This window comes from Dermochelys coriacea, chromosome 26, assembly GCF_009764565.3.
Source record: "Dermochelys coriacea isolate rDerCor1 chromosome 26, rDerCor1.pri.v4, whole genome shotgun sequence".
Classification (NCBI taxonomy): Eukaryota; Metazoa; Chordata; order Testudines; family Dermochelyidae; genus Dermochelys; species Dermochelys coriacea.
Window position 1 is genome coordinate 5384192 of NC_050093.1, and position 16832 is coordinate 5401023.

At 44.3% G+C, this 16832-nt stretch overlaps 1 protein-coding gene across 1 annotated transcript in view; it reads left to right on the forward strand.

The window, feature by feature from the left end:
- The window catches only part of XPO7 (exportin 7), an 83044-nt gene that overhangs the window by 42528 nt on the left and 23684 nt on the right, over window positions 1-16832 (forward strand). Inside the window, 10 exon segments of the mRNA XM_043503214.1 lie at window positions 2622-2726; window positions 5275-5366; window positions 5368-5435; window positions 6506-6547; window positions 6550-6575; window positions 13204-13323; window positions 14494-14640; window positions 16522-16609; window positions 16612-16673; window positions 16675-16694. Coding sequence (XP_043359149.1) covers window positions 2622-2726; window positions 5275-5366; window positions 5368-5435; window positions 6506-6547; window positions 6550-6575; window positions 13204-13323; window positions 14494-14640; window positions 16522-16609; window positions 16612-16673; window positions 16675-16694 — 770 coding nt within the window.

The following is a 16832-nucleotide window of genomic DNA, read 5'->3' on the forward strand; positions in this document are numbered from 1 at the left end:
TTTCGTGAGCTACAGCTCACTTCATCGGATGCATCCGATGAGTGAGCTGTAGCTCACGAAAGCTTATGCTCTAATAAATTTGTTAGTCTCTAAGGTGCCACAAGTACTCCTTTTCTTTTTAATTAAAAATGATTGTTTGCAGTCTGTTAGGTACGGGGAATATATAGAACTTTCCCATTTTGGTGTCTAAAGCTGTGCAAAGCACCCACTGCTCACACTGAAGTCAGTGAAGTTCAGCTTCTCTAAAAATTGGGACACTTTTTTGTGTTTAGGAGCCTGCAAGCTCCCACCCTGCTCTGAACAGAATCTATTCCCACCCATTGTGTTTAGTCCAAATTTACCTCACTCCTTGGGATTTGGCTTCATTGGTTACTCGGACAACAAAGTAACTGTAAACCTGTGGCTGGACTTTCTCCTCAGCCTTGGATGCTTCTACAGTTTCCCTGCAGGAGACCTCTCTGCCTCAGACCTTTGTTCCCTGTGCCCAGAGAACCATTCCCACCTCCCTAATATCAAGGGCAAAATAACAAGCCAGAAAGACAGAGTGAATCAGTATATTGATCAGCATCTCCCTACAGGGTTCTAACACCTAACAGGAGAGGGGATCGACAGAAAAGTTCTGTCACCAGTTGTTTCCTAAATCCATATTTAAATCCCTAGCTGTAGGCAACAAAGTTAGAAAATTTTGGCCATAATTCATGAATCTCTTCTTAAATAGGTAAGAGAATATTCTACCACAAAATACTATCTAAATACACTTTGGGTTAAAGACACCTTCCTGAAATTGCCACCACTTGCATTGCTAAAAGCACGCTCACTTGCTAGCAGTCACTGTGTTGGTATGTGGCAAATACAGTGGATGGTGATTTATTTGTGGGTTTCATAACTATATAAATTTCAGATTCATTACCATGTAACTTGTATGGGTCTTCTTAAAGTGAATTTTGGTAACTTTTTTGTATATAAAATACCTACACTAATCTAGCATATTTTTTTTTTTTTTGTCCCAAAGATCTGTACAAACAATACACATATTGAAATATTGCCTTCTCTAGTCTAGGGAGAGGATTAGCCAACTGGCTTGTAGCATGTGGCACACACTGGAGAGCTGGGAAACTTGCCAGCAACAGTGAAGCAAATCCTGACTCTTACAAAAAGTGCATGAGATCATCAGTGGGCATGTAGAGAATATAGGATGCCTGTTTTCCAGACTTCCTCTAATGGATAACTGATAGGAGAGAGATGAAAGGAATATCTGTTTAGTGGTTAGGGTGCTACCCTGGGACAGGGGAGAGGTAGATTCAATTCTCTCCTCTTCCACAAACTGTGTGTGCCCTTGGGCGGGTGACTGTCTCTCTGTGCCTCCATGCCCCATCTGCACGATGGGGATAATGGCACTTTCCTGCCTCATGAGGGTGTTGTGAGGATAAATACAATAAAGGTTGTGAGGTGCTTGTATCCTACACTAACGGGGGCTGTTTAAGATGGAAGGTGATCAGTAGTGTATATGAATGAGGGTAACAAGCAGTAGTCTATTAATGAAACTCTGAATGGAGAGGTGGTTTCAGGTTAAGTATGTGTCTATGTAGGCATTTAAGCCACCTTTCCCCATGTACCATGAGTGATTGTAAGGGTGGGGGAAGAACATTTTACTTGCACACCAAAAAGTAATTCACCATTGGCCACTGGGGGAATAGATCATTTATTTTAATGCAGCTTTTGAGTATTCAGAATTTTTTAAAAAAAATCTCTGATGCTAATACTGTAGTTTACTGTATTATATTCAATATGTAGAGCACATTTCTCAAATTAATATGTGCTTGTGGTATCCTATATCGAGCCACATCCGCTTACTACTTCTCCTAACACACATGGCATACTTAATTGTCATACAGCTACAAGTCATGTACATGAGTTTAAAAACAAACCTGGCCAGATCCAAAGTGATGCACACCAATGCAAAGGGCTTCTTGTAACTTTCTGTTCATCCATGTATCTTGTCACTTGGCTCTCACCAGCCAGTCACAGTGATAGAGGACTCTGCATCTGGCCAGCATTTTCATAGATGGGAGTGGAAAGAGTAATGGGCAATCAGGAATGATTTAGTGGATCTAGTTTAAGTAGGTCAAGAACTGTTCCCCAAACTAGATATTGGGGACTTATGGAAAATTTTACCTACATTCCATTTTCAAAAATGATTTCGACATAAACAATTAAATTGTTTTTGAAAATGGACTTTAGCCTCCGAAATCACGTAGGTGCTGTTGAAAATGTTACCCTTAATCCTGCTTTAAAACCAGCTCAAGTAAACTTGGTTTTTGCTTGAGATGAAACTGTGTGTTTAAGCATTTTCGGAACATTGTTCTGACTTAGTACCCTAGACAGGTAATATAGTTTTATTAGCAGTTCAGTAAAAAGTTAATGGCAGTACAGGAACCATTATTTTATCTTAAGACTGTAATACAATTGGAGAATGTCCCTTCAGTTTAATCAACTGATGCAGTGCAATTATGGGGGAGGAATGCCCTGGTGTGCCACTAATGTTTTATTAATAACATTCCTGTGAATTCTACTTGCCTTCCTATAAACTAGTTCTAAAAGTTGCTTGTGTCTCTATCCAGGCGGACACCACCCATCCCCTGACCAAGCACAGGAAAATAGCCTCGTCGTTCCGAGACTCATCTTTATTTGATATCTTCACGCTTTCGTGTAACTTACTGAAACAGGTAGGGAGACTGCAGTTCTTGTCAAATGCCTGTATCAAACTTAGGAGTAAACTCCTTCCTGCTGTAACTTCATTGAAACTAGTCCTTTCTTTCTAGATTTGGCCATTTTCTGCACGTCTGCCTTTAGGGAGATTTTCAGATTAGATTCCTACCTTTCACTTCATAACATCTCTGTAGTGCAGAAGTGCTTAGCTGTTCATTTACAGGCAAGGTCGTAGAACAGCCTGATTTTCCTATTAGGTAAGTCAGGCTCTGATTTAGGTTTTGTGTATTCACTTCGTTTAATACAAACCTAGGAAAGAAATGCCATGACCTTTTTAAAATTTTCAAATGAAAACACCTCGGATGGCTTATTTTTCCCATTCCATACCAGCATAGCTATTCCTGTATAAAGCACTATTATAGTGATTAGAATTGCATTCCCACAAGAGGAATTGTACCACTTTTACTATACCGGTATAATTAAAGCAGGAACGACATTCTAATATAGACATGGCCCTTATCTGGATTGTTAGGTCTTGCAAAATTCCTTTGTGCTGCTGAGAAGCTGCACAAAAAGTTAATGGCCCTGCCACCTTTCCCAGACTATGCTGTCTGAAGGGAGCCTTGAATTAGCGGTTTCCCAAGTATAAAGTGAAGAAGGAAAAGATATATGCAGTTTGGTGTGAATTCTAGAGGCAGAGGTCCAAGGCAAGTGCTTTTGGAATAGGGTATCAGTGGTTTACCAAAAGTTTTTCTGCAAGAGACAGTTACCTTATGCGGTTTACCACATCTATTCAAGAACACTGCAATTGTGTGTGTTTTTGTAAGAAAAGAAATTATACTACACTGATAAAATCCTTACTCCACACCTGGCTTCTATTCCAAACAAGAAATGAATCTACAGGGTCCCAAGATCCATTCAAAGTGGCAACATCACGTTGGACCGTGATCACAACTAGTGTTGTGCCAATGTGTGAAAATTGGGAAATAACACTGAATAGAAAGGTTTCAGAGTAGCAGCCTTGTTAGTCTTTGTTAGTCTGTTAGGTTTGTTTGTTTTCCCCACCAAATGCATCCGATGAAGTGAGCTGTAGCTCACGAAAGCTTATGCTCAAATAAATTAGTTAGTCTCTAAGGTGCCACAAGTACTCCTTTTCTTTTTACTGAATAGAAATAGTGTGAAATTTACCACTTAGTTTTACCCTTCAAACTGAGTGAAGTATTAAAGTAAACAAACTGCATAAATGGTGAAAACAAGTTTCACTTGGAAAAACCTTTCAGACTGAATAATCTCTAGTTCTGCTAGTCATACAGGTAAAGAGTTTGGGTTTAACAAGATTTTTTATCTTGCCTTTGTCCTTTTTAATGTTACCATGGATTCAAACTAAAACTAAATATTACCTAGAAAACTCTTGCTGTGTATATGTCTGCATGATTTATTTGTGATTTGTCCCTCAAGGTGAAATGAAACTTGGAGGCTTGAATGACATAACTCACTGGGGATACAGCCTCCGGTTTTATGCGTCTTTACCTCTCAATCATCCCGCTTTTGTTTCCCAGGATGCCCCAGTTTTAAGGACAAATTTTGATGTTTTCTTTTATCCCATTTAATGTCCTTATTTTCCTGTGACTAATGCCCACTACCCCAGTTATTCCTTTATCTGTTTGGCAGCTTGCACAAGCTTCTGTGTATAAAACCAGATGTTTCCAAGGTGATCCTCCAATGACTCTAGTTTTCCCTTGGAGGGAGCAAGGGATTGGGCTACTAGGAGCTAATGATTATGTCTATATCACGGTCATAAAACAGTGCAGTTAGGCAGTCATTGAAGAACAATGCCATCCAGTAGACATTCTGGAGTGGTTGCGGCAGACAATTCCAACCATCAGTGAAACAGTATAGTGGGTCCCATTGCAACTGCCCAGATCAGTTTGTGGCAGATTTAGGGTAGAAGAAGTTGAGTTTCTCTATGAAAAGCATAGAGCAAATGGGCAAAGCACAGGCCTTCTAGTTTGACCCCAGACTCCAGACCCATGTGCTGCTATAAAACAGCTATGAGCTGATCTAGCATCGTTAACCCACTAATCACCTTGTGTTGCTTCAGAATCCTTGTGTCTAGTTCCAGAGCTTTGAATCTGGAGTAGGGTTTATCCAAATTGTTTGCGCAACATAGCGAATGCACTTGTTTCCCTACTGGAGGGCGTGATGAAGTAACAGGAGCCTCTGCTGATAAATGCATGTCAACCAGACAGTGTTTTCCTGTGTTCTACTCAACTGAGAATTTCCTAATCTGATGGATCTTCCAGAATAATTACTGGCTGGCAAGCATTGCTGCTGAGTGAAAAGGAAGCACGGTCCAACCTCTTTATGTAAGGACTAAAAAGCCACATACAGATTCTTTGTTGTAAAAGTATGGGGCACCAGGGATATTTAGTGTTGTCTGAGGTGGTGTCTCAGCCTTGACATGAACATGGCATGTGATACCTACGAATGTCCCCTCTTGTTGAAGTGCAGTTGTGCTCCTGGCTCAGCCACCGCATTGTTCTTTTTATCCACTGTGTTCTGTAGGCTTCAGGGAAGAACCTGAACTTGAATGATGAAAGCCAGCATGGCCTGCTCATGCAACTACTCAAGCTCACGCACAATTGCCTGAACTTTGATTGGCACATCAACAGATGAGTCCTCAGATGATCTCTGCACAGTGCAAATTCCAACCAGTTGGAGATCAGGTAATGCTCCAGGGGGGAAGGGGAAGCTTATAAGGGGGAAGGCTTATCTTCTTCAGGGTGCCAAATGAAAATACGCTGGCTGGCCAAGGCTCTGTTTTACAGCAGTGCTATTCAAAGTGGTGGTCCGCAGACCGGTGCCGGTCTGCGAGCTATTGGCTGAAGGTCTGTACGCACGCTGGGGGAAAAAATGCCGGTCCCCCACATCACATAGCCTGAGCAGCACTGGTCTAAAGTCTATATAAATACTCCTTTTGAGTGAGGAAACCAGTTGTCCACTAACCTGATTACAGATGTGATTCTTGCTGCTAGTAAAGGCTGGTCCGAAAGCACACAAGCACTCTTCCTCCTGGTCCTTCAATCCTATGCTATGTGAACTTCAGAAATCACAAATTTGGCTTGTGTGGACCGCTCAGTTTTTTTTTTTCAGTACACTTCTCATAGAAGGGAAGAAAGAAGCCAGAAAGGAGCCCAGTCAGTTCTGAAATCCAGAGCTTCTCTCATGCCACTCACCTTAAAATGGGATTCCCTGACTAGACAATTGTTAAGACAATGTTGCACTACTTGGCAGTACTTCTGCACTTGTCACTTAAGGATATACGGTTGTACTGCGTCACACCAATGGTCTATCTAGCCTAGCATCCTGTCTCTGAGAGTGGCTAGTGCCAGATGCTTCAGAAGGAATTAAAACAGGGCCACTTAGAGTGATACGTGCTCTGTCATCCAGTCCCAGCTTCTGGTGGAGGCAGGGCTTAGGGACACCTGGAGCACAGTGTCTACCCTTGACCTCCTTCTGGTCCTTAGCAGTCATTCTGCAGTCACAGATTGCCTCCTTTAAATGCCCTGCATTATTTCTCTAGCTTAATATGGTATTCTGGAAGAGGAGGCTCTGGAGTATAGCACTATAAGGCTTTGAAAACATTTCCATAATGTAATCTCTTCTAGCGTAAAGAATGTGCATGCTTTTGTAGTTTTGGGCAGACAAGCATAAAAGTGTCTTTGTAAGCAAAGTACTCCGCAGAATGCAATAATGTAGATGTCTACAGTAAGGTGCTCCTTTCTCTCTGTTTCAGCATTCTTGGATTCCTCGACTCTACAGTTGTTTTTTGACCTGTATCCATCCCTCCATCGTTTTCACCTCTGGTGAGTTCAGAGTTCATGGTTCTTATGACCCCTAATATCAGAAAGCATTTACAGCACCGGAAGAGCCATATCTAAGGACTTCATTGGTATATGGGCCTGAGATATTGGCCTTTTGGTTAAAAGGGTGTAGAATATGTTCAGAACAGTTGCTTATTTTGATAATATAGTATTACCCATAAAGACCAAAGGAAGGCTGTGCCAAGCTCTTTAGTGTTGATAGTTTTGGTACCTCCAGGTTTTTGGAGTGAGCAGTCCTCATTTGTTTGAAATACTGCTATTCTGCCCTTCTTTTGCCCCTTCCATTTAAGAATCTCAGTGCTCTAAGGGTATGTCTACACTACGAAATTAGGTCGAATTTATAGAAGTCGGTTTTGTAGAAAGCGTTTTTATACAGTCGAGTGTGTGTGTCCCCACACAAATGCTCTAAGTGCATGTAGTCAGCGGAGTGTGTCCACAGTACTGAGGCAACCGTCGACTTCCGGAGCTTTGCACTGTGCGTAGCTATCCCACAGTTCCCACAGTCTCCACCGCCCATTTGAATTCTGGGTAGAAATCCCAGTGCCTGATGGGGCTAAAACATTGTCGCGGGTGGTTCTGGGTATATATCGTCAGGCCCCTGTTCCCTCCCTCCGTAAAAGCAAGGGCAGACAATCGTTCTGCACCTTTTTTTCTTGAGTTACCTGTGCAGACACCATACCCACAGCAAGCATGGAGCCCACTCAGCTAACCGTCACTGTATGTCTCCTGGGTGCTGGCGGACGTGGTACTGCATTGCTACACAGCAGCAGTTTATTGCCTTTTGGCAGCAGACAGTGCAGTATGACTGGTAACAGTCATCGACGTAGTCCTGGGTGCTCTTTCAACCGGGCGCCTGGGCAAACATGGGAGCGACTCAGCAAGGTCATTTCCCTTGTTTCGTCTCATGGCGATTGAGTCCTACCGGCAGTGCACTATCTTTTAATCTGCAGCTAGCAGAAGACAATGGCCAGTAGTCATACTGCACAGTCTGCTGCCAGCAAGATGTATAAAGATAGATGAAGTGGCTCAAAACAAGAAATAGACCAGATTTGTTTTGTATTCATTTTCTCCTCCCTCTCTCCCTCTGTGAAATCAATGGCCTGCTAAACCCAGTTTCGAGTTCTGTCCTTGAGGTTTTGAGTTCTGTCCTTGAAGCGGCCATTCAGTTTCTCGCAAAGCCAGCCTCTTTGTTGATTTTAATTCCCTGTAAGCCAACCCTGTAAGCCATGTCGTCAGTCGCCCCTCCCTCCGTCAGGGCAACAGCAGACAATCGTTCCGCGCCTTTTTTCTGTGCAGACGCCATACCACGGCAAGCATGGAGCCCGCTCAGATCGCTTTGGCAATTAGGAGCACATTAAACACCACACGCATTATCCAGCAGTATATGCAGCACCAGAACCTGGCAAAGCGAAACCGGGCGAGTAGGCGACGTCAGCGCGGTTACGAGAGTGATGAGGACATGGACACAGACTTCTCTCAAAGCACGTGCCCTGGCAATGTGGGCATCATGGTGCTAATGGGGCAGGCTCATGTGGTGGAACGCCGATTCTGGGCCCGGGAAACAAGCACAGACTGGTGGGACCACATAGTGTTGCAGGTCTGGGACGATTCCCAGTGGCTGCGAAACTTTCGCATGTGTAAGGGCACTTTCATGGAACTTTGTGACTTGCTTTCCCCTGCCCTGAGGCGCAAAAATACCAAGATGAGATCAGCCCTCACAGTTGGCAAGCAAGTGGCAACAGCCCTGTGGAAGCTTGTAATGACAGACAGCTACCAGTCAGTCGGGAATCAATATGGAGTGGGCAAATCTTCTGTGGGTCTGCTGTGATGCAAGCAGCCAACGCAATCCAAGATCTGCTGATATCAAGGGTAGTGACCCTGGGAAATGTGCAGGTCATAGTGGATGGCTTTGCTGCAATGGGATTCCCTAACTGGTGGGACCATAGATGGAACCCATATCCCTATCTTGGCACCGGAGCACCAAGCCAGCGAGTACATAAACCACAAGGGGTACTTTTCAATAGTGCTGCAAGAACTGGTGGATCACAAGGGACGTTTCACCAACATCAACGTGGGATGGCCGGGAAAGGTACATGACGCTCGCATCTTCAGGAACTCTGGTCTGTTTCAAAAGCTGCAGGAAGGGACTTACTTCCCAGACCAGAAAATAACCATTGGATGTTGAAATGCCTATAGTTATCCTTGGGGACCCAGCCTACCCCTTAATGCCATGGCTCATGAAGCCATACATAGGCAGCCTGGAGAGTAGTCAGGAGCTGTTCAACTACAGGCTGAGCAAGTACAGAATGGTGGTAGAATGTGCATTTGGACCTTTAAAAGCATGCTGGTGCAGTTTACTGACTCGGTTAGACCTCAGCAAAACCAATATTCCCACTGTTATTACTGCTTGCTGTGCGCTCCGCAATATCTGTGAGAGTAAGGGGGAGACGTTGATGGCGGGCTAGGAGGTTGAGGCAAATTGCCTGGCTGCTGGTTACGCACAGCCAGACACCAGGGTGGTTAGAAGAACACAGGAGGGGGTGGTGCGTATCAGAGAAGCTTTGAAAACCAGTTTCATGACTGGCCAGGCTACGGTGTGAAAGTTTGTTTTTCTCCTTGATGGAAACCCCCTGCCCCTTGGTTCACTCTATTTCCCTGTAAGCTAACCACCCTCCCCACCTCCCTTCGATCACCGCTTGCAGAGGCAATAAAGTCATTGTTGCTTCACATTCATGTATTCTTTATTATTACATCACACAAATAGGGGGATAATTACCAAGGTAGTCCAGGAGGGGTGGTGGAGGAGGGAAGGACAAGGCCACACAGCACTTTAAAAGTTTTTAAAACTTATTGAATGCCAGCCTTCTGTTACTTGGGCAATCCTCTGGGGTGGAGTGGCTGGGTGGCCGGAAGCCCCCTCACTGCATTCTTGGGCATCTGGGTGAGGAGGCTATGGAACTTGGGGAGGAGGGCGGTTGGTTACACAGGGGCTGTAGCGGCGGTCTGTGCTCCTGCTGCCTTTCCTGCAGCTCAACCATACGCGGGAGCATATTGGTTTGATCCTCCAGCAGCCTCAGCATTAAATCCTGCCTCCTCTCATCACGCTGCCGCCACCTTTCAGCTTCAGCCCTCTCTTCAGCCCGCCACTTACTCTCTTCAGCCCACCGCCTCTCCTCCTGGTCATTTTACTTTCCTGCACTCTGACATTGTCTGCCTCCATGCATTCGTCTGTGCTCTGTCAGTGTGGGAGGACAGCATGAGCTCAGAACATTTCATCGCGAGTGTGTTTCTTTCGCCTTCTAATCTTCGCTAGCCTCTGGGAAGAAGATCCTGTGATCCTTGAAACACATGCAGCTGGTGAAGGGGGAAAAGAAGGGGACGGAGGTATTTAAAAAGACACATTTTATAGAGCAATGGGTACACTCTCTTTCACGGTAAACCTTGCTGCTAACATTACATACATAGCACCTGTGCTTTCGTTACAAGGTCGTATTTTGCCTCCCCCCCCGTGTGGCTAACAGCGGGGAACATTTCTGTTCAGCTATAGGCAAACAGCCCAGCAGGAACGGGCACCTCTGAATGTCCCCTTAAGAAAAGCACCCTATTTCAACCAGGTGACCATGAATGATATCACTCTCCTGAGGATAACACAGAGAGATAAAGAACGGATGTTGTTTGAACGCCAGCAAACATACACCGCAATGCTTTGTTCTACAATGATTCCCGAGTACGTGCTACTGGCCTGTAGTGGTAAAGTGTCCTACTATGGTGGATGGAATAAGGCTGCCCTCCCCAGAAACCTTTTGCAAAGGCTTTGGGAGTATATCCAGGAGAGCCGCGAATGCCAGGGCAAATTAATCATTAAACATGCTGGCTTTTAAACCTTGTATAGTATTTTAAAAGGTACACTCACAAGAGGTCCCTTCTCTGCCAGGCGGGTCCGGGAGGCAGCCTTGGGTGGGTTCGGGGGGTACTGGCTCCTGGTCCAGGGTGAGAAACAGTTCCTGGCTGTCGGGAAAACCGGTTTCTCTGCTTGTTTGCTGTGAGCTATCTACAACCTCTTCGTCCCCAAAACCTGCTTCCGTGTTGCCTCCATCTCCATTGAAGGAGTCAAACAACACGGCTGGGGTAGTGGTGGCTGAATCCCCTAAAATGGCATGCAGCTCGTCATAGAAGCGGCATGTTTGGGACTCTGACCCGGAGCGGCCGTTCGCCTCTCTGGTTTTCTGGTAGGCTTGCCTCAGCTCCTTAAGTTTCACGTGGCACTGCTTCGGGTCCCTGTTATGGCCTCTGTCCTTCATGCCCTGGGAGATTTTCACAAATGTTTTGGCATTTCAAAAACTGGAATGTAGTTCTGATAGCACGGATTCCTCTCCCCATACAGCGATCAGATCCCATACTTCCCCTTCGGTCCATGCTGGAGCTCTTTTGCGATTCTGGGACTCCATCATGGTCACCTCTGCTGATGAGCTCTGCATGGTCACCTGTAGCTTGCCACACAGGCCAAACAGGAAATTTGAAATTCAAAAGTTCACGGGCCTTTTCCTGTCTACCTGGTCAGTGCATCTGAGTTGAGAGCGCTGTCCAGAGCGGTCACAATGGAGCACTCTGGGATAGCTCCCGGAGGCCAATACCGTCTAATTGCGTCCACAGTACCCCAAATTTGACACAGCAAAACGGATTTCAGCGCTAATCCCCTTGTCGGGGGTGGAGTAAGGAAATCTATTTTAAGAGCCCTTTAAGTCGGAAAAAAAAAGGTCATATGGATAGGTGTAGGGTTAAATCGATTTAACGCTGCTAAATTCGACCTCAACGCCTAGTGTAGACCAGGGCTAAGTGAATGAAACCTCCCAACTGCCCATGAGGGAGCTAGGTGATGGTATGACCATTTTATAGGTGGGAAAAGCTACTCAGAGAGTTGAAATGACTTGCCCAAAATCACAGAGCAAGTCCGTGGCAAAGCTGGAAGTAGAAGCCAAGAGCCTGAGCCCTAGACCCATTCTCTTTCCACTGGACAAGACTGTTTTCCCACATGGTGAAAGGGCCAATAGCATCAGCCCAAGTAACAGAGTCATGTGATTGGATGTTTTCCTTTAAAATACTGTCTGCCAACCAGCAACCAGGTGATCCAATAACCGAGTGAGCCAGTGCATGGAGTTGCTCACTCTGTGGCTGGACTCAATGTGCGTAAAGCATTCAAATCTAGGAAACATCTCTTACACTGGCTCAGTCAGCAAGAGTCACACCCTAAGATGTTTCTCAGTTGGAAGTTGCTCTGATCTGTGTGCGTCTGTAGTATGGTAGGAAGCAGAATCTGCAAATGCCCTTCAGGTGCCGTTCAGGGAGACGCCCAGCAAAGCATTAAACATCTTTGCTCCAGAAATCTTAAAAATTGGTTATCACCAGTGCTGGTCATTACAGGCAAAGGAAGGAAGGGAGGGGAGAAACTTGCATAGATTCCCTGTTGGTAGGTTGTTTCCCTTAAAAGCACTAAATATTTCAGCATGGGGTAGAACTGGACCAGTTGCTTATCTAGGCACTTAAATATTGTGGGCTAAATATTTTTTCTAGTTAACGTAGACGCATGCTGCAATGGAAACTCTTCTTAACTGGCTGGAAAAGGGAGGCCCTTTCTTCAAAAGGATGTTTCTAGGAGAGGTAGGACAGAGCTGGTCACTTCATTATATAGTGCTAGCCAAGCCTGAGATTTAAGCCTCAAATATTCGAGAGAGTTAAAGAACAAGTGTCACTGTTAAGCAGAAATCTAAAACAATTAAGCCAGTAATTGCTCTGAGCTTTGATCATTAAAAGTGTGAGCAAGCAAGAACCAGAGGGGCTTTAACAGCTGAGCAGGTAGCTATTCGGCTGGTTGGGGGAATCGGGGCTTGCCTCAGTGCAAAGAGTCTATAATTAATTTGCTTCTAATGTTCCTGAAGTTCATAATCCCATTCAGTAGTGTGGTAATGGATTCATTTGCATAACTGCATCCTTGGAATCTGCCTTCAGCTTAAATGTAATAGAGGCTGAGATGGGAGTGCTTTAACTTAAACAAATGTGCATCTTGCCATTCTTCCTTTTCTCATATTTTCCCTAGACCATGTTAAACTCTTGTTTGGAGAGGCTGGCAGGCTTTTCTCCCACTGCCAATATTTTTCAAGTCAGCCTTTGTTTACACACAATGGCAGATGACACGAGTCAGATGAGAGGGTACAACCTGCATTTTTGCTTTCACCATTTGGGGAAATCCTTTTTCTCTGACACCACATGACAACACAGTGAAGACTGTAACATAGTAATGGAGTTTAAGGCTTGAAGGGCCTTCCTAAAGCTGGGTGTTCATTGAGCCATAAAGCTGGAGAGATGATCCCTGCAAAACGTAGTCTCTTAATCCCTCCTGCTTGTTTCCACTGGATTTCTCCTATTTTTCTCTTTTCATAGAGACAATGTTTGGAGTGGTTTTGTTTTAAACTATAGCAACTGAGTTTGATTGCTGAGGAATATCGTGAACACTTCAATGAACTACCCTCTCTGGAAAGGGAAACAACAACTCAAACCATTCCCTTCAGTCTGAATAAAGTCTTTCCACTTCATTCCTTTTGCTTCCTTTTAGGTCTTGTCCTGCTTAGTCCAGATAGCTTCTGTCCGCAGATCCCTTTTTAACAATGCAGAGAGAGCAAAGTTCCTGTCTCATCTCGTTGATGGCGTTAAACGAATACTGGAAAACCCCCAGGTGAGCATATCAGAAGCCAGGTATTTCTTAGAGTGCTCTTTCTCTACTGCATTTGCCGCATTTGCTTCCAAAAACTACTCTTCTGTCAGGGGACCCTCTGACAACCTGGCACTCTAATATTCACCACTGTCATGTAATTAGGATATGTTTTGTACAAAGTATGCCTTGTGAGGTCTCATTCTAAAAGTCTTGATCTGATAGACACTAATATCTCATTGGATTGCATGTACCCCAGTTCCACCCTGGGGGGAACCCGTCACACCCCCTTAACGAAAAATGTAGAGCAAGATGATGGGAGACCAGAGAAGAGCAACTAAAATGTTTGTTGAACTAAATATGTATCGTTCATTTAAGTGGGAGACTAAAGGTAAAGGAGAGACTAAGGTAAAGAGGTGAAGGTTTAAAAAGTGTAAACCCCTAGGGATGGAAGATAATTGTGTAGTGTAGGGCTAGAACCAGACAAAGTGGGATGAAATTTAGGCCAAATATATGGTAAACTTCACAGCACTGATATCAATAAGGCTTGGTAGACTAATGGTGAGGTTTTCTCCACTACAGAACGGAGAAGAAGTAAGACTTTCACTGGACAAAACTGCTGAAAATATGCTTATGGGAACAATCTTGCACTGGCCCAGGAAAAAAGACTAGCTGATTTTAATGTCCGTCGTCTTAACTTCTTTTCTCTAGTCTCCTGCTCCTAATCACTTAAATGTCGCTTATCTGTGTTGGAAGAAGCTAACCTTCCCTTTATCGAGAATGATACTTGAGTCTTGTGGTTTTAAACCTTGTGTAGTTTGCCACTGTGAATTAAGTGTGTTACAGGCTGGTGTTTTGGATATCCAGACATTAAACATGTTCAAGGCCTGCCATAAATGGCAGGGTTTCGTTTTAGCTGGTGGTCTGTACTATGTGACTTTGAGAGATCATACTTTTCACTTTCATGTAAGGAATTCTACGCAATTTTAGACGTGGGCAAAGCCCTACCCCTTTTTTAAAATGGGGGAGCTGAGGCATGGAGTGATAAATAACTTGCCAAATCACGCAGTGAGTCAGTGCAGAGTTGGGAATAAAAACCAGGTCTCCTAACTCCCATTCCTATTCCTTTTAAAACACTAGACAGTGCTACCTGTCTCATGATTTGACATACTGTTTGTTCTCTTCCTCCCCCAGAGTTTGTCAGACCCAAACAATTACCATGAGTTCTGCAGGTTACTAGCTCGATTAAAAAGTAACTATCAACTGGGAGAGCTGGTGAAGGTGGAAAACTACCCTGAGGTCATCCGACTCATTGCTAACTTCACCGTGACCAGCCTACAGGTGGGAACTCATTGCATTTGGCCTTCTTGGCACTTCTCAAAGTGGAGGAGTTCCCCTCCTTGCATTTACTTTGCATGGCTGTGCCAATTTGTCAGGCCCAATGGCAACAAGACAGCAGTATCCGCACAGGCTTTGTAACAGGAGAGTCTGGCAGTGCAATATTGACCTACCATGAACTCTGGCTGAAAAACCCATGAGGGGAGGGTTGTAGTTACAATCAGGAGTTTTTTACCATGTCCCATCAGTAGCAAACTGCTGATTCAGGGTTATTTTAGTCGTAATGTATCAACCCATTATTAAAATGTAGTTTAGAGTGTGTGGTTCTCCTGCTAATACCATCAATATCACGCAGAGGTTCTCTCTGTGTTTCTGCTGCTGTGCAGCATACAACTACATCTCTGTACAAAATAAAATGGTATTTTAAAAAATCTCTCCGTGGAACTACTGCAAATTGGTAGGCTTAATCTGCAGACAATTGGGATGTGTTAGCTTTTAGAAATATCAAATGTTAGGATTTGTGAATTCAGGGGTTGAGTGGGAGGCAAACGGGGAGCACTGGAATTTACAGCTTGAGTTAGGATTGGGTGTTGGATTAGAACAACAGAGATTTCTAAGAGATCTGAATAAAACAGCTTAGGTATTAAAAAGCAGGAAAGCTGTTTGTGCATGGCCCCAGGTGAAGGACTAAATTGTATAACTGGTGCTTCATCAAACCAGAACTCTGTGTTTCAGTATTGCCTTTATGTAATGTAAATGTCAATAACTATGCATATTATGGTTTCAGAGTAGCAGCCGTGTTAGTCTGTATTAGCAAAAGAAAAAGGAGTACTTGTGGCACCTTAGAGGACTAACAAATTTATTAGAGCATAAGCTTTCATGAGCTACAGCTCACTTCATTGGATGCATTGGTGGAGAGAGGGAAAAAAAATCACGCAACTCTGCCACTGACTCATTGCGTGATTTTTTTTTCCCACCAAATGCATCCGATGAAGTGAGCTGTAGATCACGAAAGCTTATGCTCTAATAAATTTGTTAGTCTCTAAGCTGCCACAAGTCCTCCTTTTCTTTATGCATATTACTGTGTAACTTCCCTTTAGGACAGAATGGTTTTCTTATGTAGAAGTCCAGCAGCAGTGGCTGGGCAGGCACCAAAATGATTTCAAGAAAAACCTGTTTTAACCCAGGGTCTCCAGAACTGAAAGTCTAGTGCAGCATTTTTCAGAGTAGCAGCCGTGTTAGTCTGTATTCGCAAAAGAAAAGGAGGACTTGTGGCACCTTAGAGACTAACAAATTTATTAGAGCATAAGCTTTCGTGAGCTACAGCTCACTTCATCGGATTTGACAGTCCTCCTCTTGAGGTTTTCCCTGAGCGGTGGAAGGTGTGTATCACTGAAGGGATCTGCGCATAGTGAGCCACAATAGAGATGGAGCTCGGCAGATGATGACTCTTGCACTGCCGGTATCCTAGCAGTACCAGTGCTTGTTTTCCTCACTACACTACAATGCTAAGATGAATGAGGCGAGAAAGCAACAAGACGGGTGCTAGGATTGAGGGAGGGCACCAAGGTTCCCTATCTAACCCTCCAAGCTTGTATTTACAGACCTGCAGTGGGAGCTGAAGGCTTCAGCTCGGCTACATCACATGAAAGTATTTGGGATTATCTCTGGCTTTTTTGCTGAACAGTTCTGTTCCTTAGGCACTCCTGGAATTGGATGCTGACTTAAATTCAGTGCTATATATGAAAATGAAGCATTAAAGCATCCTGTAAAGCCTCTGAATGGCTGTTCTCCCACTGGCAAACCGCTCAAGACCAAATGTGACATTCTGCACGATCCTAAATTCACTGGCTTTCTTTTCTTTCTCTATCTTGGTACCTGTAGCACTGGGAGTTTGCACCAAACAGTGTACATTATCTGCTAAGCCTTTGGCAGCGGCTGGCAGCGTCAGTGCCATATGTTAAAGCACCAGAGCTCATATGCTAGAAACATACACTCCAGAGGTCACGAAAGCTTACATCACGTCCAGGCTGGAGGTCTGTGCACATCATACTGAGGTAAGGGAAGTCTAGAGATACATGAAAAGTTCTACCACGTGCCTGAAGCACAAAAGGGAAAATCTTGCAAGGATCTTTGGCTTAGATGTATAGGCAAATAGAGGATTGACTCTGGCCCCAGGATGTTTTGCTTTGGTT